The sequence below is a fragment of the Podarcis gaigeae genome, assembly GCF_964106915.1.
Source record: "Podarcis gaigeae genome assembly, chromosome: 3".
Classification (NCBI taxonomy): domain Eukaryota; kingdom Metazoa; phylum Chordata; class Lepidosauria; order Squamata; family Lacertidae; genus Podarcis; species Podarcis gaigeae.
The window spans coordinates 12,126,933-12,149,958 of record NC_139680.1 but is presented as its reverse complement, the minus strand read 5'-3'; the positions used below and the strand labels follow the sequence as shown (position 1 = coordinate 12,149,958).

Sequence of the window (23,026 nt, the reverse complement as noted above, 5' to 3'; positions counted from 1 at the left end):
GCAGCGTTCTTAATCCAAGTTGTTCATAAACTAAGCTGTTCTTAAACCAATGTACCACTGTACTGCATAATCTCAAAAGCAACAAACTGCAGATGCACAAACTAGCCAGTTGCCTAAAGACTTCCTCATCAAGTCGTTCGACTGCCGGGCCAATTCCCTTGTGTGTGATTGATTATGCGTCTAATTTTGGAGCATTTCCTACTTGATCCTCAGTTTTACATGAAATGTGTAAAGTGCTCACTGATACGTTAGTTGTAATGATGTCGTTCGAAAGGGAGAGATAAAGGAAAAGGTCACAGAATAGTATAGGATTTTCTAGCTACTGCTTTGACAATTATTGAGATTCAGATTTAAATTCCAAAATGTGTTTCTCTGGTACGTCAGCTTTGACCCTATAATATCTCAATTAAATCCTGATATATATTCCACTGTGACATAAAATCTTTGCAAAATCAGAAAATAAAAACTGATATTAAATATACTGGGTACAATCCAGAGCAAACTAAGTACTCTGAGATTATTAGACATGAATTATTACTGCTATGTGGGCTCAACTATCTCAGGGTTGTGGGTCTAGATTCAGGTAGGTAGCCGTGTTGGTCTGACGCAGTTGAAATATATATAAAAATAAAGAATTGTCCAGTAGCACCTTAGAGACCAACTAAGTTTGTTCTTGGTATAAGCTTTCGTGTGCATGCACACTTCATCAGACACACTGAAACAGAAGGTTTGTGGGTGTTTGTTGTTGTTTAGTCATTTAGTCGTGTCCGACTCTTCATGACCCCATGGACCAGAGCACGCCAGGCACTCCTGTCTTCCACTGCCTCCCACAGTTTGGTCAGATTCATGTTTGTAGCTTCGAGAACACTGTCCAACCATCTCATCCTCTGTTGTCCCCTTCTCCTTGTGCCCTCCATCCTTCCCAACATCAGGGTCTTTTCCAGGGAGTCTTCTCTTCTCATGAGGTGGCCAAAGTATTGGAGCCTCAGCTTCAGGATCTGTCCTTCCAGTGAGCACTCAGGGCTGATTTCCTTCAGAATGGATAGGTTTGATCTTCTTGCAGTCCGTGGGACTCTCAAGCGTCTCCTCCAGCACTAGAATTCAAAAGCACCAATTCTTCGGCGATCAGCCTTCTTTATGTCTCACCTCCATACATCACTACTGGGAAAACCATAGCTTTAACTATACGGACCTTTGTTGGCAAGGTGATGTCTCTGCTTTTTAAGATGCTGTCTAGGTTTGTCATTGCTTTTCTCCCAAGAAGCAGGCGTCTTTTAATTTCGTGACTGCTGTCACCATCTGCGGTGATCATGGAACCCAAAAACGTAAAATCTCTCCCTGCCTCCATTTCTTCCCCTTCTATTTGCCAGGAGGTGATGGGCCCAGTGGGTGTTAGTGTCAGATGAAAATCAGAGGGACATTAGGGACTCTACTGCACTAATTTTTCAACTTGTGGAGAAAGAACGAATCAAATCTGCGAAGGAACAGAACAGCAGCAGAGTTGTAATTCCTAAGCACAAATCACTTTATAAGGCCAAATCCTACTCCAGTGCAGTTAAATTTCTCCATCCAGAACAGATTCGAGGCCAGTTCATGTGACATGCCGCTGCCAGCAATGCCTATTTTTGTTTTTGAAAATGTAGAAGTCAAAACTGCACAGATAACATTGCGTTCTTGACGAGTGAATCCTCAACAGTAGCAAAAGAAGTGCAATTTGACGTTGCATCAATTGGTTCTAATGTTTCTGTGCCCTGATTGCTCTTGATCTCCGCTTTTCACGATGCCTTTTTCTCTTTTGAACAGGTCGATTTTCTTAATCATTTTGTTTGCTCAGTACCTGCGAAATGTGTCTTTTCTCCTCCCCGGCTACAAATGGGGACAAGGGTGCACTGTGTTCCGAATTCAGATCTTCAAAATGTTCCCGGTAAGAAATGTCCCCATTGTTCAATGGTCACAGTCTGATCACATTTTGATGATTTCACTCCATTATCCAAGGGCTTGTTTTATTTAGTTATTACATTTTAATTCCAAAAACAACCTCAGGGTAGTATATAAGGTTCACTTATCTGAATTCTGGGTGGGAGGCCGTTGCGGCCTGGCTTAGCCCCCCCCCCCGAACATGGAGGAATTCTTTCCCGGCTTGTGGGACTTCCCGCCAAAATTCTTTATTTGAATCGGCTAATCGTGGCCTTTGTGGGCAGAATGGCGTGAGCAAGTCTTCACCCTGGTTCATCACTGGAAGGTTTAAGCTGGCTGCACCTTTTAATTCCAAAAACAACATACCAAATGTCCTCTGTTTTTCAGGACACATCCTCATTTTCATAGGCATGTAAAATGAGAGTCGTCATAGCTATCCATAGCTAAAAGCAGAAGTCTACAAATGTGCCCCCTTTTTTTTTTTTGCTCTTCAAAATATGGCTTTCCTACCACCCGCCCTGTGGGATAGTTTTAAGCTCAGAGTAAATGACTGGTTCAAGGGAACTCAACAGAGTATAATAATAAAAATAATTTATTATTTCTACCCCACCCATCTGGCTAGGTTTCCCCAGCCACTCTGGGCGGCTCCCAACAGAACATGAAAAACACAATAAAGGCTCAAACATTAAAAACTTCCCTAAAAAGGGCTGCCTTCAGATGTCTTCTAAAAGTCAGATAGTTGTTTATTTCCTTGACATGTGATGGAAGGGTGTTCCACAGGGCGGGCGCCACTACCGAGTAGACCCTCTGCCTGGTTCCCTGTAATTTCACTTCTCACAGTGAGGGAACCGCCAGAAGGCCCTCGGAGCTGGACCTCAGTGTCCAGGCAGAATGATGGGGGTGGAGACGCTGCAGGTATTCTGGGCTGAGTATCAATGAAAATCACCTGGCGAGAATGAAATATCCCTTCCCTAGCAAAGAGGGAGAGAGAAAGAGTGGCAGAAAGAGAGAAGGGTGGGGAAAGAGGGGATGGTTTGGTTCTCCTCAGTCCCTCACTGGCTTAAGCTGTCCATTGTCAACATCCCTCCAAGGAAATCCACTATATACCACCCCTACCATATCCTAGATCACAGATGTGGGGAACCTCCTGTCTGCAGGCCAGATTTGGCCTGACGCAGGTGTCAGCTTGTCCCAAGAGGCTGTTTCTGTCGGAACCTGCGTTCAACCGAGCTCCTCCGGAATCGCCCTCCGATGATAATTAACGACCTGAGCCTCTAATACGGCTCCAAACACATTCCCATTCCGCAGAGTTTCAAAGCAGCAGAAGTGATGAGAAATATGAGCTACATGCTAAGAGTTTTATTACTAAGCTACACAGACAGAAAAGAAATACACCCTCTCTCTGTGAGAGCAGAGAGCAACTGAAAAACAAAGGAACAGGAAACCAGTAAACATCACATCTGTCTCCTATCTTCCATGAGACTTCCAACAGTATGGAATCTCTGGAATGTAAACAGAGTCCTGCGACTCCAAGCACTGCACAGTGGCAACACACAGAAACCAGCAGTTTCCACCCCACACCTAACACCAGAAGGCCAAATTGTCCATTTGGAGCTGGAAAAAAGGACAGGATTTAACTCTTCCGTTTCCTGCCACTTTCCCCATCTGTTTCCCCACTCATGGGGGTCCCGGGTGCATGTTTAACTTGCAAATGCGTAGAACATGTAGCTAAACCCTTAGCAAGACACAGATGTGAAACTAGGAAGGGAACTTCTCTCTGTGTTTCTATTGAGAGCTTGCTTTGGCTCGAAGGCGAAGAAAAAATGGAGCGTTTCCATTTTCATGCAATAAAAAGAAATGAAAGGGTTGACATGCGGCGAATGCTGTGAGTGAGGAATTAATTGTGTTGATGGTCACAAAAGTGTCGCTCGGAAGGACTTGCACAACCCCGTTCCTCACAGCAATCGCAGTGGTGCTGAAAAAGCTGTCTCAGGGAAGAATCTAATATTCCCAGTGACAAAAACGTAGCAGGATGGACGCTAGGAAAATGCAATTTCAAGAGAAGCAATGTTTGGATTCTGTGCTATGGATGAGGGTAAAAATTGAAGCACACACGTCATATTGAAAGGACCCTAACCTGTGGGTTGTATAATGCAACAGCCTCTCTGGAGTCTTGTTATCTTGGATACCAGAAATAATTTCAAAATGGAACGAGCAAAGACTTTTATTTAATTTATGGATTGCCTCCCCTGAGGCACCCCAGAGTGATATACGACAGTTGCATATATAAAAATAGTTTAAACCACAGGTCAGCAAACTTTTTCGGCAGGGGGCCGGTCCACTGTCCCTCAGACCTTGTGGGGGGGGGGCAGACCATATTTTGAAAAATAGTAATGAATGAATTCCTATGCCCCACAAATAACCCACAGATGCATTTTAAATAAAAGCACACATCCTACTCATGTAAAAACACGCTGATTCCCGGACTGTCTGTGGGCCGGATTGAGAAGGCGATTGAGTCGGATCTGGCCGCCGGGCCTTAGTTTGCTTACCTATGGTTTAAACAATCACATATGAGAGAGAGAGAGAGTTTAAAACAACCACCGCACATAAATAAAATTATGTAAATTCAGTACAGCTACTAGTTGGGAAAGCTGTTTCCCTTCCCCTCTTTGAATTAGTCAGGCTGCAATCCTGTCCAGTTTCCCAGAAGTAAGTCTCATTGAACTTGGCAAGATTTAGGTAAAGTTAAAGGGGACCCCTGACCATTAGGTCCAGTCGTGGCCGACTCTGGGGTTGCGGCGCTCATCTCGCTTTATTGGCCGAGGGAGCCGGCGTACAGCATGACTAGGCTGCTTCTGGCAAACCAGAGCAGCACACGGAAACACCGTTTACCTTCCCGCCAGAGTGGTACCTATTTATCTACTTGCACTTTGACATGCTTTCGAACTGCTAGGTTGGCAGGAGCAGGAACCGAGCAACGGGAGCTCACCCCATCACGGGGATTTGAACCGCCGACCTTCTGATTGGCAAGTCCTAGGCTCTGTGGTTTAACCCACAGGGCCACCCGCATCCCTGGCAAGATTTACGTCTGAGTAAATGTTCACAGGATTTGCTCTAAGGCTGTGTGTGGCAAGTTAGGGCAGTGAAAGCAGTGGGTACCATTGCCATATCTGTTTCCTCTTCAGATCATTCTGGCCATCTTGGTGGTCTGGCTGCTGTGTTACATTCTGACAGTGACAGATGTATTTCCTCGTGATGTAGATGCCTATGGATTCAAGGCCAGAACAGACGCTAGAGGAGAAATAATATCCATTGCACCGTGGTTTCGTCTCCCTTACCCTTGTAAGTAACGATGGATATTCCCTTCCGACTCTTGCTTCTCCATCTCCCCAGCTTCCATCTTCACAACAACCCTCTGAGGTAGATCTGTGGGGTTAAAATCACCCAGTAAGCTTCAGAGCTGAGTAGGGACTTATTGGCAAATGTAAAGGTAAAGGTACCCCTGACCGTTAGGTCCAGTCACAGATGACTCTGGGGTTGCGCACTCATCTCGCTCTATAGGCCGAGGGAGGCGGCATTTGTCCGCAGACAGCTTCCGGGTCATGTGGCCAGCATGACTAAGCCGCTTCTGGCGAACCAGAGCAGCACACGGAAACGCCATTTACCTTCCTGCCAGAGTGTTACCTATTTATCTACTTGCACGTTGACGTGCTTTCGAACTGCTAGGTTAGCAGGAGCTGGGACCAAGCAACGGGAGCTCACTCCATTGCGGGGATTCGAACTGCCAACCTTCTGATTAGCAAGCCCAAGAGGCTCAGTTGTTTAGACCACAGCGCCACCTGCATCCCAAATGCATGATGTGCAGGACCTCGTTAGAACAACCCCCATAGCCACAGCCCTCAGGATAGTCCATAGCTGCATCTATGGGGGAAGCGGTAGCCATTTTTGTTGTTGCTGCTGTTATTATTTATTAATAATAATTGATTGAGTTTATATACCACCCTATACCCGGAGGTCTCAGGGCGGTCCACAGAAAAGATCACAACATATATAATCAGAATAAAAACAACAACCCAACAACAGCCCCCCAGGAAAGAACCACATTTTAAAAGGGTATAGGATATGTCCCTAGCTAGGTTTTGGGAATGGGGCAGGAGAATTCTAGGACCTTGTCAGAGCCCTCACACGTCCTTCCCAAAGCCTGGTAAACAGCAGGGGGAAGGTAGCAAGGGTGGGGTGAGTCAAATGTTGTTGAAGGCCGTCAAAAATGCCCTCAAGGGCCATGTGTTGAACTGGCCTGGTGTAAAGGATTGTGTGGGTTAATCTGTGAGAGAGTTGATGTGGTATGGATGAAGAATAAAGTGTTCAGGCTATACCAAGGGCCTTCTCGGTAGTGGCACCTGCCCTGTGGAACGCCCTCCCATCAGATGTCAAGGAGATAAAGAACTTTTAGAAGACACCTGAAGGTAGCCCTGTATGGGGAAGTTTGGAATGTTTGGTGTTTTATTATGCTCTTATATTTGTTGGAATCCGCCTGGAGTGGCTGGGGCAAATAATAAAATTTATTGTGATTATTGCTGCTGTTATTATTCAGTTTTAAAGTGAAGGCAATGTTCTTCTCCTGCTAACAGCTGCTCCCCTTTGCTTGCTCTAGGCCAGTGGGGCATCCCCACAGTGACAGCCGCCGCCGTGCTGGGCATGTTCAGCGCTACCTTGTGTGGGATTGTTGAGTCTATTGGCGATTATTATGCTTGTGCTAGGCTTGCAGGTGCTCCACCTCCACCTGTGCATGCCATTAACAGGTAGGAGAGATGCAGCTTCCTTGCATTGCATGGATATTTGACACATTGCCTCAGGGAATGGTAGTTCAGTAGCCGGGGCACTAGGTCAGAGATGGGGAGCTTGTGGTCTTCTTGGGATCCCACCTTTCATGGATTAAAATAATCTAAACTGCAGTGGTCCTTCCTGCATTGTCTCTGTGTGGGAAGCTGGCCTATCCTACTAAATATACCGTATTTTTGCTCTATAAGACTCACTTTTTCCCTCCTAAAAAGTAAGGGGAAATGTGTGTGCGTCTTATGGAGCGAATGCAGGCTGCGCAGCTATCCCACAAGCCAGAACAGAAAGAGGGATTGCTGCTTTCACTGCACAGTGATCCCTCTTGCTGTTCTGGCTTCTGAGATTCAGAATATATTTTTTTCTTGTTTTCCTCCTCTTGTGGTCTGGGGCGTCTTATAGAGCTCCCTCCTGCAAAAAAGTAATAAAATAAACTGTTGGAGGTAGGCATGTGGAAAACCTAATGCAATAACTGGAGTTCTTTTCTCTTTCTCTCTCTTCCCTCTCAGGGGCATTTTTACAGAGGGAATCTCTTGTATCATTGCTGGTTTGCTGGGCACTGGCAATGGTTCTACTTCCTCGAGCCCCAACATTGGCGTCTTGGGCATCACCAAGGTACCAACCTGCAATGTTTGATGGCGCCTTCTGTTTCTTGCTGGATTTCTGCCAGTCACGGTTCCCGGGGCTATGCTGGGAGGAGAGTCGGGAACATCTGCCGGAGCTGAACGCAGCAGCTGCTTGCTTCTCTCCTCTGCTCCAGAAGCAGAACGCGGCTCCCAGTTTCTGGAACCTGGGCAAGATCAGCAGCAGGTTTTGATCTTCCAGTCCCATCCTAGTTTGGGCTTCTGGTTACTTTGATTTCATGTACGTGACGGCCTCCCATGGAATCCTGGGATTATTCCAGTGGGTGCAGAGCTAGGAAGACGAGGAAGCTCTCATTGACTAGGTCAGACTGTTGGTCCATCTAAGGTTGGCAGAGGTCCTTAACATCTTTATAAACTGTATAAACTAAGTCAGGGGGCAGAGAAGCTGTGGGTTTTCAGAGGCCACTGAACTATAGCTCCATCTCTGGCCAAGTTACCCCTGTAGTAAGGACAGAACATCAGGAAGCATGCATCAGAACTTTTATATGTGAATGAATGGGCTCTCCTACAGAGACTGTTTTTTGCACCAGTGGTTCTACAGGTGTGGCTCTGGTGCCAAGATTGTCCATTGAAAGTGAAATATACTCGGAGTCGAGAGTGGATTTCATGCTCTTTATTCAGCTCATAGTGGTGAGGAGGAATAGACGTTCCCCCAGAATGTCTGCCTTATATACATTATTTACACAATGGGCCCCACGTGATTGGCTAATTCCGGGATTCTCCTGTAGGCCAATCAGGTTGCGGATTCACTTCCACCTGGAGCTGGATTGGGTGGCTCCTGTGGACCAATCAGACTGCTGCATTCTGAATCCTATTGTTCTAGGACCAATCAGACTGTTGCATTCTGAATCCTATTCAACTCAGTACATAACAGAAAGATTCGCCCATCTGTATTGCTTGTCATGCAGAATGCCCCACCTGTACAATCCCTGGTGTCTCCAGAGTCAGTTGCAGGAGATGAAAGGAGAGGCGAGACTCCCATTTTCTTCCTGAAACCTGGGCGTGCTGCTATTTGCTGGAGAAGAGAGTGCTGGGCTAGAGGCCTGGCTGAGAGGTAGCCTCTAGATGCTGTTGGGTTCCAGCTGCCATCATCCGCAGCCAACATGGTCGATTGTCAGGGATGATGGGAGCTGAAGTCCAGCAATATCTGGAGGGCACCATGTCAACTTTCCTGCATACGACCTGTTATAAGTCAGCTTTACAATCAGAATTTAAAGGCACATAGCCTAGATGGCTGAATTCAAGAGGAGTTACTTCCAGGTAAGGAAGTAAGGAACGTGGGTGGCGCTGTGGGTTAAACCACAGAGCCTAGGGCTTGCTGATCAGAAGGTCGGCGGTTCGAATCCCCGCAACGGGGTTACCTCCTGTTGGTCGGTCCCAGCTCCTGCCAACCTAGCAGTTCAAAAGCACATCAAAGTGCAAGTAGATAAATACCGTAAATTTCGCTCCATAACACGCAGATTTTTCCTCCTAGAAAGTAAGGGGAAATGTCTGTGCGTGTTATGGAGCGAATGCCTACAGATGGCGGGGGAATCTGCTGCAGTTGTGAGCAGTCCGTGGCTCGCTTTGAAACAGCAAAGCGGGTGTAAGCGACTCCTGTCAGCGAGCCGAGCTGGGGAGGAGGGAGAGAAGCCGAGCGGGCTTGGCTGCTTTAAAACAACCCCGTCCTCTATGTTCCTATCTCCTCCCCACTGAGCTGCTAAGTAGCAGCGAAGCTTTTCAGCCAGCCTAGCCGGGAGGAGGGAGAGAAGCAGAGCGGGGTTGGCTGCTTTAAAACAACCCCCTGCTCTCTGTCCCTGCCTGCAGTTTTTTGCTGTCCGATTTTGGATTAGCCACTATAGGGGCTGTGTGTGTGTGTGCTTGAGCTATTGTTCTCCTCCTCCTGCTTCCCCTTCGCTCTCCCTGCGCCCCTGCGCTCTCCCTCTGACTTTAGAATTGACACTCTGTGTGTCTGTGTGTGAGAGAGAGGGCTCCTTCTCCTCCTCCTGCTTCCCCTTCACTCTCCCTGCGCTCTCCCTCCGACTTTAGAATTGACACTCTATGTGTCTCTATGTGTGTGAGGGCTCCTTCTCCTTCTCTTGCTTCCCGTTCACTCCCCCAACGCCCCAGCAACTTCCAGCGCCCTGCGACTTTAGGGCCAGTTCTCTCTCTGCGTGTGTGTGTGTTTTGACCTCACTGCGCTTGTTGGGGGAGAGTGTTGGTCGCAATTTTTCTTGATTTGTCTCAGAGTGGTTACTATCATGGTTTCCTTGCCAGGGAGGAGGGAGAGACGCAGAGCCTGCTTGTTCTAAAGGAGCAAAGCCGGAGAGGAGCCTCTCCTGCATTATCAGCAGCATCCTTCTCCACACCCCCCACGCGTGCTCCTTGTCCCTTGAGTTCTTTTCCTTCCCTCCCCACTTAAAATGTGGTTGCAAAGCACGGATCCACATGGATCCTCAGGATTTTTGCACTAGGTCACCCCAAATTCACCATCAGATCACATAGCATATCCATGGCTACAGCCTGCACCAAAAAACACACGCACCCACTGTTTCATGGGGCCGCAATGGCTCAAAAACGTGGTTACAAAGCATGGATCCACATGGATTTTTGCATTGGGCTACCCCAAACTCACCGTCAGATCACATGTCTGTGGCCACAGCATGAACCACAAAAATCATACATCCACTGTTTCATTTAGAATATTTTTTTCTTGTTTTCCTCCTCTAAAAACTACGTGCGTGTTATGGTCAGGTGCGTGTTATAGAGCGAAAAATACGGTAGGTACCGCTCCAGCGGGAAGGTAAACAGCATTTCCATGCACTGCTCTGGTTTGCCAGAAGTGGCTTAGTCCTCCTGGCCACATGACCCAGAAGCTGCAGGACTTCCGGGTTGGCGCCATCGCCGAATGGCGGGCTCCCTCTGTGCTCCGGAGGGAGCCGGCTCGGCAGGGGTTGGGTTCTACCGTGCCGGCGACGCGGGGACCCTCAAAAGCCATGGGCACGGAGCCCCATGGACATGGTGACTCGGCTGGCACCTTTGCGCCCCTCCCCGGCCCGCGAAAGAGCCTTTTTAAAGGCTAAGGAACGGGCGCCTGGGGGGGGTGGTGCTTTGAGTCCGCCGCTTCCCCTGCCGAGCGAAGCCGCATGCCATTCGGTGGAGAGCGCTAGCTTCTTCTATTGAAAATTTGGATCCAAAAGAAAAACCCGTGAGTAATTGGACTATGGATTAAAAAGAGGGAAAAATTTTTAAAATTTGATGCGAACGGGGGAGGTGGAAAAAGGAAGTCAGCCCCCCCTTTATTGTAGAAAAGACAAAACAAAGGACTTGACAACTAAGATCGAGTGTAACCCTATCTTGATGAATTAACAACTTCGCGAGGGAAAATTATAAGTTTGAGCTGGAGGAGAAAAGGAGAATTTGCATTAAAAAGCAACCCCCCCCCCCGGAATCCCTGGAGCGATCTGCGAGAATACCTGGAGAAGAGTAATGGAGGTTTTGACAGCTGTCAAAGAGCTGTCAAAACGGAAGAACAAAATAGAGACGGTGTTTTGAGGACTTTGCCAGTTACATTTGGATATAAATTGGATACAAATTTAAGGATCAACAAGCTATTTGGACTGGTGGATGTGAACTGGAAGGGAACTCAGTTACTGTAATCCATCTAGAGGAGCTGAGGGATATTGCATGTGTTTTTGCTAGGAAACTTGAACAGTTGAACAGAACTTTCAACCTCCTGGGAAACTGCAGAAATGGGACATTATTTTGTCTACAGAGGTCTACATACTACAAGAAACAATGGATTTATCTGTTGGAAAATGAAAGGGACATGACGTAATGTTTTGCTCCTGAATAACAAGCCTCTGCAGAGGAATTAGAAGCTATTGGAAAAAGAATCTTTCTGCGGGAGAACAGGGAAACAAAAAGGAGGAGAGTGACCGACAAGAATAAGGAAACAACAAGAACTGGACAGAACTGGAAGTGGGGACATTTGGGATATCCAGATTTGACAAGCTTATGGAAATAAAATTGGAGTTTTTACTCCTGGATACAAAAATCTGGATAGAAGAAATGAGCCCCTTTTTGAGATAGACTCCTTCAAAGATTGGACACTTGTGATTAAAAATGACTGGTAAAGAATCAGAGAGATATGGGTTTAGTGAAATGTGGGAACACCAGGAAGATATTAGAATTGGAGGGATATAAGGAACGCAACAGGGAAAGAGGGGAGGGAAATTTGGAATCCAAAGGCTGTAAAATTATTTTTTCTTTCTTTTTGTATTTTCTTTTCATCTGCACTATATCTGAAAGGGGGGAACTCGTGGAAGGGAAGACAGATCTTAGGGGATGGGAATTTGGAAAAATTGGGTTATTGACGATGAGTGTAATTTGGGGATAAGAACTTGTTGAATTTAATTGTTTATTTAGAAGATTTGGAACACAAGGGGGGGAGGGGGAAGTCCTGGTTATTGGAAGAAGTGTATAAATTGGATTTAATTTGTTTTAATTTGGAAAATCTTAATAAAAATTATTTAAAAAAAAAAAAGAAGCTGTACACCGGCTCCCTCGGCCAGTAAAATGAGATGAGCGCTGCAACCCCAGAGTCGGCCACGACTGGACCTAATGGTCAGGGGTCCACTTTACCCTTTTTTTACAGGACTTTTTGATATGAATGTTGCACAAAAGTGGACTGGACCTAAAGGTCAGGGGTCTCTTTACCTTTACCTCCAGGTAAGTGTGCACAGAATTGTAGCTTAAAATCTCACTTTGCTCATCAAAACATGGGACCAATGATCTCTTATGACAGTTAGAAACCCGACGGAAAGGGCAAAGCCTATAGTTGTCAGGTACTATAAAAAGAAATGCAAATTCTCCCGTCCTGGAGATGTTAATAGTCTAGCTAACAGTACACCACCAATAAATAGATGCAACAGAACCCCCTTCTCCCTGCAGCGATATGGGAAGCAGACATGGAGATGAATAACAGTATTGTGAAGGACGAAAATATGATTAACTGGCTGTTACTCGTGTTTTTGCTCTTCCTATACAGGTAGGCAGCAGGAGAGTGGTACAGTACGGTGCTGGAATCATGCTCATTTTGGGAACCATTGGCAAATTTACAGCTTTGTTTGCCTCCCTCCCGGACCCAATCCTTGGAGGGATGTTCTGCACATTGTTTGGTAAGTTACCTTTATTCTGCTGTGCAAAATACAGTAAGCAGGATATTATTATTTCTTATAAATATAGGAATGTGCAAGAAAACCTGTAGAATATAGTCACTTACTTGTAGTAGTGTGGTAGTGATTCTTCAACTTCGTTGGACTGGTCATATTGTTAGGATGCCTGATTATCATCTTCCAAAGCAACTACTTTATTCCCAATTTTAGAATGGAAAGCGAAATACCAGTGGGCAACAAAAGAGGTTTAAAGACACTCTCAAGGCAAATCTATTTTTTTTTAAAAAAAAAATTAGTACAGTGGTACCTCGGGTTACAGACGCTTCAGGTTACAGACGCTTCAGGTTACAGACTCCGCTAACCCAGAAATAGTACCTCAGGTTAAGAACTTTGCTTCAGGATGAGAACAGAAATCACGCGGCGACGGCAGCGGGAGGCCCCATTAGCTAAAGTGGTGCTTCAGGATAAGATCAGTTTCAGGTTAAGAATGGACCTCCAGAACGAATCAAGTTCTTAACCTGAGGTACCACTGTATAAGCATAACTGGGAAACACTGGCCTGTGAATGCTCCAGTTGGAGAACAGCCTTTACCAAAGGTGTCATGGACTTTGAAGATGCTCAAACTCAGGACGAAAGAAAGAAATGTGCTAAGAGGAAGGCACGCTTGGCAAAGCCTCACCGTGATCCGCCTGGAAACTGTGGCTAGTTTCAAAACTCACAGGGTTAAGGAGTTCTGAGTGACGTCTCTCCATTCCTGAGGCGTGACTAGAAGGTGGGAGTGGTTTTTTCTCACTGTCTGTTTTGTTCCGGCTTCTGAAGGAGACAGAAGCAATATGAGCGCTCTGAGCCCAGGAAAGCTCTTTTATTGTTTAACTGCATGAATAAAGACTGAGTTTTAAACACACTGACGTCTAAGTGTGTTTGATCTGCTAAACACCGGAGAGCAACAGCACGCTGCGGGAAAACTCTGCAACAGTGGCTGACGGAGGACCGGGAGCAGAGAGGCGCCAGGCGGAAGTGTGCCGGGCTTCCATTCAAGCAGCTGCGCCTAATTGGGGTCCAATCCAATTAGCTACGCCACATTTTCACAGAAACCTGTGTCCCCACTGTGGAAGGACTTGTGGATCCAGAATTGGCCTCACAATCACTTATGAACTCACTGTTAAGGCTATATTCATGGAAGACAATCTCACTCAGCTACAAGTGATTGTCGAGGAGGAGGAGGAGGAAGAAGAAAAAGAAGAAGAAGAAAAAGAAGAAGAAGAAGAAGAAGAAGAAGAAGTCGTGTGGAAATAGCTATGTGTTTTTAGTCATGACCAGGACCTTAATGACAGTTGTTTGTCGTTTAGTCGTTTAGTCATGTCTGACTCTTTGTGACCCCATGGACCTGAGCACGCCAGGGACTCCTGTCTTCCACTGCCTCCCGCAGTTTGGTCAAACTCATGCTGGTAGCTTCGAGAATACTGTCCAACCATCTCGTCCTCTGTCGTCCCCTTCTCCTTGTGCCCTCCATCTTTCCCAATATCAGGGTCTTTTCCAGGGAGTCTTCTCTTCTCATGAGGTGGCCAAAGTCTTGGAGCCTCAGCTTCGTGAACCGTCCTTCCAGTGAGCACTCAGGGCTGATTTCCTTAAGAACGGAGAGGTTTGATCTTGCAGTCCATGGGACTCTCAAGAGTCTCCTCCAGCACCATAATTCAAAAGCACCAATTCTTCGGCGATCAGCCTTCTTTATGGTCCAGCTTTCACTTCCATACATCACTACTGGGAAAACCATAGCTTTAACTATACGGACCTTTGTCGGCAAGTGATGTCTCTGCTTTTTAAGATACTGTAGCCTTTCCCAACCTGGTCCTGTGCAGATGTTTTCAGCTACAATTCCCTCCAGCCCTTATCATAGAATCATTAATTGTAGAGGTGGAAGGTGTCCTGAGTGTCATCTAGTTCAAGCCCCTGAAATAAGGGGAGGAATGTCTGGCAGCTCAGTTGTCAATAACAAACTTAGTTCACCTATGCCAAAGCAGTTAAGGAGCCTTTGTTTCACTGAAGCAGAGCCAAAAGCACAATTTAAACCACAGCTGAACCTGAACAAAGTAAAAGCTTGCAATGGTTTGATTCCCTGCCAGCCTTTCAGATATTAGGTCTGAGGTTGCCCTATTTTTCCTCCTCTTTTTCCAGAATACACATTTATCTGAATGAAAGTTTTAGAGATGGCCACATGAGGACTATTAAATTAAAGTGAAGAGTGAAGTGTGTTTTGCAAAGTTTTGACAAAGAGCGAAGCTGTAGCAGTTTAAAAACACCTCAGAGACTTTCCCAAGCTAATAACACAAAAGCAAAAGTATTAGGAAAGCATTTATATATTAAAGGAGATTTGTCAATATTATTTCTCCCACTTTAATATTCTCTCTCAGAACACACACACACACAAATGTTTCCAAATCTGACATAGCTGTATTTTATTTTGCCAGCTACCCAGAGGCAGAGCAACAGTCTCCTTAAGGAAAGCAAAACTGTCTGCTCCGTTTAAGTAAAGCAGTACTAAAAATTTAAGGATGTCCATAAAACACTTATTTGGGGCAATCTCATTCTCACATTACTCTTTCCCAATGTTTATTTTCTGCAAAATGCTAGGCACACCTTAGCCCCTTAAAGTGTCCATATTGCGGGATTTCTCAGTTAACTTTGCATGATTTGCTGATGCTTCTAGGATTAAAAGGGGGTTTAATATATCTTAGGGTGTTTCCAGACAACCTATTTATTGAGCATTCAACCTGATATGCTTGCAGATGGATTAGACAACACTGGCTATTTAATGAACGTTCATCTTGATATTTTGCAGGTAGGTTAGGTGACTGTTGCATCAAAACAGTGTTTCACTACATTTTCCAGTGTATTTTCCTGTCACTTCCCTTACAGCAAAAAACTGGGTTTGTTGTGCAAGACTCGCCCCTCCCCAATCAAATATAAATGTGTACATTTGATTTACTAGTATGTGATTGAATCCAGCTCAGAACTAGCAACAGACTTTGGAAGCACCCTTAGAAAGGATTCAAATAATTGATACGAATGTTCTGTGATACATAAAAATATCCAAAGTTGAAAGGTTGAATTTTAGGGTGACCTGCATCAAGTGTGAGAACTAAGGAAATCTGAACACACAGTTAAAGCCACACACACACACACACACACACACACACACACACACACACACCTGTTAAAAGCACAAAACACATTCCTCCCCTCAAAGAATTCTGAGTGCTGTAGTTTGTAAGTGACAATTCTCAGCAACCTTTAACAAACTACAGTGCCCAGAATCGTTTGGGGTGGGTGGGGAGGGGGCTGTACTTTAAAAGTATAGTGCAGGCGTAGGCAATGGGGGTGGCGCTGTGGGTTAAACCACAGAGCCTAGGACTTGCTGATCAGAAGGTTGGCGGTTTGAATCCCCGCAACGGGGTGAGCTCCCGTTGCTCGGTCCCTGCTCCTGCCAACCTATCAGTTCGAAAGCACGTCAAAGTGCAAGTAGATAAATAGGTACCGCTCTGGCGGGAAGGTAAACGGCGTTTCCATGCGCTGCTCTGGTTTGCCAGAAGCGGCTTAATCATGCTGGCTACATGACTTGGAAGCTCTACACCAGCTCCCTCGGCCAGTAAAGCGAGATGAGCGCCGCAACCCCAGAGTCGGCCACGACTGGACCTAATGGTCAGGGGTCCCTTTACCTTTTAGGCAACCTAAGGCCCGGGGGCTGGATGCGGCCCAATTGCCTTCTGAATCTGGCCCGCAGATGGTCCGGGAACCAGTGTGCTTTTACATGAGTAGAATGTGTCCTTTTATTTAAAATGCATCTCTGGGTTATTTGTGGGGCATAGGAATTCGTTCATTCCCCCCCCCAAAAAAAATAGTCCGGCCCACCACATGGTCTGAGGGACGGTGGACCAGCCCACAGCTGAAAAAGGTTGCTGGTATAATGTGTATGCAGCCTTAGTTTGTGTAATTTAGCCAGGGGGAAGGGCACTAAAGACTCCCTTGAGCACTGAAAATATAAAGAATCTTGTATTGATTGAAATTTCATTGTGTAAACCCACGTATCATGGTCTTTGGCGCCCCCCCCCATCCCGAACTAGTGATGTTGTGCTTGGGGCAACAGGGTTATTTGTTTCCAGCAGGGATCCAAAACACTGGATACCATGGGCAGAGCCAAGATTTTGGTTTTGGGGGATTGGACACCCACCTGCCATTAGGGCTGCCAAACGTCCAGATTTTTGCAGGGGTATTTGGCATTTTTGTAAGAAAAAGCTCAACAGTTTTGAAATGCCTCAGCAACAGTTGCTTTAAATTACTTTCTTTTGACCCAAAGTGCTCAGAAAAATCTGTCAAAATCTTTCTACAATTTCTCCTTTTAGTTAAGGATTGATTGATTAATTTACCCCCCTGACTGCACCCATACCAGACACTATAGATGGCACCCACCGCCTGTCAAAATACAGTTTCTCTACCCTTTAGAGTGGGACGTGGGTGGAGCTGTGGGTTAAACCACAGAGCCTAGGACTTGTTGATCAGAAGGTCGGCAGTTCGAATCCCTGCGACAGGGTGAGCTCCCGTTGCTCGGTCCTTGCTCCTGCCAACCTAGCAGTTCGAAAGCACGTTAAAGTGCAAGTAGATAAATAGGTCCCGCTCCGGCGGGAAGGTAAACGGCGTTTCTGTGCGCTGCTCTGGTTCGCCAGAAGCGGCTTAGTCATGCTGGCCACATGACCTGGAAGCTGTACGCCGGCTCCCTCTGCCAATAAAGTGAGATGAGCACTGCAACCCCAGAGTCATCCATGACTGGACCTAATGGTCAGGGGTCCCTTTACCTTTACCTTACCCTTTAGAGTTAGAAGATTCACTTGGGGCTGCTGCAATGTGTGCGATCCCAGAAAAACAGTTTACAGACAAGGATTGTTCTGAAGCAGCACTGACTGGGGAAGTCGGTCCCTTGCACTGGCCTTTTCTGCAACCTTATCTTTAAGAGGTCCACCGCGCATGTATAATAAAGTTCTTCCTCTTTCCCATTTGCAGGCATGATCACAGCAGTGGGTCTCTCCAACCTGCAGTTTGTCAACATGAACTCCTCCCGCAACCTTTTCGTCCTGGGCTTTGCAATGTTTTTTGGGCTCACCGTCCCAAACTACTTAGATTCACGCCCAAATGCTATCAACACAGGTACCTCGGGTTGAAGTAACTTCAGGTTAAGCATTTTCGGGTTGGCTCCGCGGTGACCTGGAAGTAATGGAGCGTGTTACTTCCGGGTTTTGCTGCTCGTGCATGCGCAGACGCTCAAAATAACATCACGTGCATGCGCCGAATCGCCACACGCGCAGACCCGGTTTGTGTTTGCTTCAGGATGTGAACAGGGCTCCGGAACGGATCCCGTTCGCATCCAGAGGTACCATGGTATTGAAAAGTTGCTGGAAAGTCTTTGCCTAATCAGAGGCATACAGAACCTCAGGACTGGGCTGGTCCTACAATTAAGAGAGAGAGAGAGAGCGCTAGCAGACGCCCTTCCTCAGCTCCAACCCCTTTGTTCCCTCCTCCTGAGCTGGAGCAGGAACAGCATCGAAGCTTAGTTGTCAGTCTTGTGTTTCCTGCTAGTCTGGTCAGCTTCTGTATGTGCCAGCCTGGCTTCTAACGAAAGACACACATAGATCTTTCAGGCATCTTGTGGCTCCGCATTGTGATTACAATTGTTTGTGGCAGTTCTAGGATTCTGTGATGTGCATGGTACATCATATTTTATTTATATCCCGCCCTCCCCAGCCGAAGCCGGGCTCAGAGCGGCTAACAACAGTAAAGTAATACAGCAGTCTAAAATCAATTCATTATAAAATCAGTTCAAATCAAATTAATGGCAACCATTGGGCTAGAGTTCTCTGAGGATTACCAAAGGAGGGGGTCAGGCTGTGCCCTGGCCAGAGGCCTGGTGGAACAGCTCCGTCTTGCAGGCCCTGTGGAAAGATGTCAAGTCCCACAGAGCCCTAGTCTCTTGTGATGGAGCGTTCCACCAGATCAGAGCCATAGCCGAAAAAGCCCTGGCTCTGGTTGAGGCCAGCCTAACCTCTCTGTGGCCTGGGACCTTCAAGATGTTTTTGTTTGAAGACCATAAGGTCCTCTGTGGGACATACCAGGAGAAGCAGTCCCGTAGGTACGAGGGTCCTAGGCCGTATAGGGCTTTAAAGGTTAAAACCAGCACCTTAAACCTGATCCTGTATTCCACTGGGAGCCAGTGCAGCTGGTGTAGTACTGGGTGAATGTGATCCCGCAGCGAGGACCCCTTAAGGAGTCTTGCCGCGGCATTCTGCACCCGCTGGAGTTTCTGGGTCAGTCTCAAGGGCAACCCCACGGAGAGCAATAATCCACAATAATCCAGTCTGGAGGTGACCGTCGCGTGGATCACAGTGGCTTGGTCAGGGCGAGAGAGGTAAGGAGCCAACTGCTTAGCTTGGCGGAGATGAAAAAATGCCGCCTTTGTTGTAGCTGCAATCTGCACCTCCATGGAAAGGGAGGTGTCGAAGATTACACCCAAACTCTTGACGGTGCTGGCACTAATTGCACCCCCGCAAGAGATGGGAGTTGCCCCCCCAATCCCATATCGCTCTGACCCAGGTCATTCAGCCTTTGTCCCGATGACAGCCACACACACCCAGTGTCTGCTAGCCAGGGGAAAGGACCACAGTTCCCTTAAGCTCAGAAGGTCCCAGCTTCAATTCTCAGCATCCCCAAGTAGGCTGGGAAATGCTTCATTTCCAAAACCTTGGAGAGCAGCTGCTAATCAGGGTGGACAGTGCTGAGCTCGATACACCAGTGGTCAGGCTCCACATCAGGCAGCTTCTGACACATGTTCTTAATTCGATGGGCATGCTTTTTTGAAATAGGAATGGCTTTTGAAACTGAATTCTGCGCTGATGACCTAGAACAGGCTTCCTCAACCTCGGCCCTCCAGATGTTTCGAGACTACAGTTCCCATCATCCCTTTCCACTGGTCCTGCTAGCTAGGGATCATGGGAGTTGTAGGCCAAAAACATCTGGAGGGCCGAGTTTGAGGAAGCCGGACCTAGAAGAATGGAGTACTGATGTACTGTATTATGTACTGATAGAACCAGCTTTACTTTTTCTGTTCTAGCCTGATGGCTAAAAAGAAACGAATGAGGTATCAAAAGCTAGTCACTAGGCCATGATTTCTCAGTCATCAAGGATGTTTGGGGGCAAAGGGCAGGTCAGAAAGGAAAGGAGACTGAGTAACGAGATAACTACCGTATTTTTTGCTCCATAAGACTCACTTTTTTCCCTCCTAAAAGGGGGAAATGTGCGTACGTCTTATGGAGCGAATGCAGGCTGCGCAGCTATCCCAGAAGCCAGAACAGCAAGAGGGATTGCTGCTTTCACTTCGCAGCTGTCAGGGGTTCAGGGATCCCTCTTGCTGTTCTGGCTTCTGAGATTCAGAATATTTTTTTCCTTGTTTTCCTCCTCCAAAAACTAGGTGCGTCTTGTGGTCTGGTGCGTCTTATAGAGCGAAAAATACGGTGTGCAGTACACTGCATGTGTGAATGGAGCGATGGGTGGATTGGATGGGAAAGAGAGGCAGAAAGACTCCATTTCTTTAGATTGCCTAAACCTACCAAACCCAAAACATGTGCTTTCTGGGACTTTATCTTTGGCTAATGAGGGCAAAGAACTTGGGGTCTGGGTATGATTTGATGGTGAGGGCAGATGGTAGAAAAGGCCTCTTGCTTCAACTGGTTTGATTGATGTGCCACATTTGTTTGTAGGAAAATGAGTTAGTATAAGAAAATAGGGTTCTGAACTCCATGGAAAGGCTGAGTTGGGGAAGGAGAAAATGACATACAGAAGCATGTATATCACCGTTTCAATTGTAAACGGATTGTTTTTAATTTACTAAATTTAACATTTTCATGCTCAATCCATCTGCAAGTTTCAGTTCAACCTTCAAAAGCAGTTTTGAATTTGTGATACGATAGGCATGTTGTCAATCTTATTTCTAGGTATTGCTGAAGTGGACCAAATATTAACAGTGCTCTTAACCACAGAAATGTTTGTTGGAGGTGGCATTGCATTCATACTGGACAATACCATCCCAGGTACAGTAGTTTCATTTCCTTGCAGTATTTTCAGAGTGTTTGTTGTGGGGGAAGAAGGGAAAGGAGAATGTTAGCTGCTTTGAGACTCCTTTGGGTAGTGATAAAGCGGGATATCAAATCGAAACTCTGAAACCCAAGGCGAGCATTGCTTGTCAGAGGTGACATTTTTTAAAGCTCTCCTACCCCACTAACGAGACGCGGGTGGCGCTGTGGGTTAAACCACAGAGCCTAGGACTTGCCGATCAGAAGGTTGGCAGTTCAAATCCCTGCGACGGGGTGAGCTCCCGTTGCTCGGTCCCTGCTCCTCCCAACCTAGCAGTTCAAAAGCACGTCGAAGTGCAAGTCCGGCGGGAAGGTAAATGGTGTTTCCGTGCGCTGCTCTGGTTCACCAAAGCGGCTTAGTCATGCTGGCCACATGACCTGGAAGCTGTACACCGGCTCCCTCGGCCAATAAAGCAAGATGAGCGCCGCAACCTCAGAGTCAGCCACGACTGGACCTAATGGTCAGGGGTCCCTTTACCCTTTACCCCACTAACAGTGGTGGAGTGTGGAAACGTTGACATTGACTCATCGACTGCTGTGGGCTTGAGAGCGCACACTTGCATATGCGGTGATTGTGGAGGGGTCGGGCACACACACATGTCCACCCTTAAACGCAGCAAGACTTTCTTTAGTAGAATCCTGATCACACACACTGACCATTTTCTGAATTTGGAGTGTTACGCATTTGCTGGAGGGTTGTTTGTATGAACGATCCATATTGCAGATGGTAAGAATTGTGTGCTTTCTACCAAGTTTGAATTAACCATTTGCAAAATGGAGCGTCTAGCGATTGAAGCATTATAAGGGACTGGCCAAAGGCTGCAGTTTCTTTTAACTACTGTCTGTCGCCGTTTGGCCAAGACTGCTGCAGCTGCCATTGAGGAAAAATAGTTTTAAAGTTGAGAAATCTCAGGTTTAATCTGCGGTTGTAAACTTGCTTTATTTTGTTAAGAGATTATATTATTTTTCTCTTTGTTTTGAAACCCCCGTCCCCATCTATACTCCTTCCCAGGGACTCTAGAGGAACGTGGTCTAGTACAATGGAAGGCTGGGGCACATGCAAACAGCGCCACGTCTGCAAAACTGAAGAGTTACGATTTTCCATTTGGAATGGGTGTGGTTAGAAGGATCCAGTGGTTAAAATATGTGCCAATTTGTCCAGTCTTCATGGGTTTTCACTGCGGAACAAAGAGGGATTCCAGCACACCAGAACAGACAGCAAACACGGCAGAGATTACAGTCATATGTACAAAAGTTTGAAGAGACTCCCATAAGGTATGGAAGTTTGGACAATCTCAGATACTAGGGTATTTAACTCATACCCCATGCCTCAAGCAAATCACACCAGCAGAGGAGATTTTCCTCTGCCAACGTGTTGAGTTAAAGAGAAAGCAGTTAACGGTTCAGCCTGGCGAACGGTTTAGCTGTAAATCTGTAAGACACCTTTGTTCGTGGGCAGAATTCTGCCACCCCCTTTCAGTTCTGTCTATCCAGTATGTGCTTGGAAGAAAAAGATGCACTGGTGCTATGTTTTGGGAGGCCATTAGCAGAATTGTGTGTATCCTCCTGTCGAAATAAGTAAATCCCACAGTCAAAATGATTCAGTCAAGTATGATTGCTTTAAAGGTACTTTGATTTTTACAGCTGGCCTAGTGTTGTGATTCAAATTAAGGAATTTGGGACTTTTTTGGGCAAGAAATGATGCAATAGGTGGAAGGTATTGTTTACATACACAAATATGAGGACTGCTTGGATTCCTCAAGGAACCGGTTCTGTTTCCAGTACACTTCTAAGTAAAGTGTTGTGGACACTTAAAAGTAAATAATTATTATAATGACCTTGCTGTAAAAAAAATATGCTAGCTAATAACACCAAACCTTGAAGCACATTACTATGAAAGGTATTAAGTCATTATTAAGCATTTTTCTGAAATCCCCTCCACTGAAACCTCCTCACTGTTTCCCAGCTCAGTTTATGATGGCTCTGAAACTGTAATATAAATAATAATAATAATAATAATAATAATAATAATAATAATACCTTTATTGTCAATGTACAACCTGTGTACAATGAAATACAGGGCATAAGTAGCACTCTCTACAATTTATCTCTGACATTTAAAAATCGCTGTTACCCTGCATCTGGTAATGTATGGTGCCAAAGACTTAAGATATCTTTGATTTGCATGTAACCAGGTGCAAGACTACAGTTACTGTCAGTACCTAGGAAGTAAAGAAAGTTAATTCCACAGCAACAGGCTTAAAGTTGTTGGCATTTAGTGAAATTACATGCCAAG

At 46.1% G+C, this 23,026-nt stretch overlaps 1 protein-coding gene across 2 annotated transcripts in view; it reads left to right on the top strand.

Moving 5' to 3' along the window:
* Positions 1-22,371, top strand: part of SLC23A1 (solute carrier family 23 member 1) — a 67,190-nt gene extending 44,819 nt beyond the window's left edge. For both annotated transcript variants that reach the window (XM_083730382.1, XM_083730381.1), the window contains exons 7-14: positions 1,804-1,924; positions 5,106-5,262; positions 6,575-6,722; positions 7,266-7,371; positions 12,430-12,559; positions 17,612-17,755; positions 20,593-20,688; positions 21,743-22,371. In XM_083730382.1, coding sequence (XP_083586508.1) covers positions 1,804-1,924; positions 5,106-5,262; positions 6,575-6,722; positions 7,266-7,371; positions 12,430-12,559; positions 17,612-17,755; positions 20,593-20,688; positions 21,743-21,990 — 1,150 coding nt within the window. In that variant the 3' untranslated portion in view covers positions 21,991-22,371. The remainder of the gene's footprint in view (positions 1-1,803; positions 1,925-5,105; positions 5,263-6,574; positions 6,723-7,265; positions 7,372-12,429; positions 12,560-17,611; positions 17,756-20,592; positions 20,689-21,742) is intronic.
* Positions 22,372-23,026: the final 655 nt, after the last annotated feature.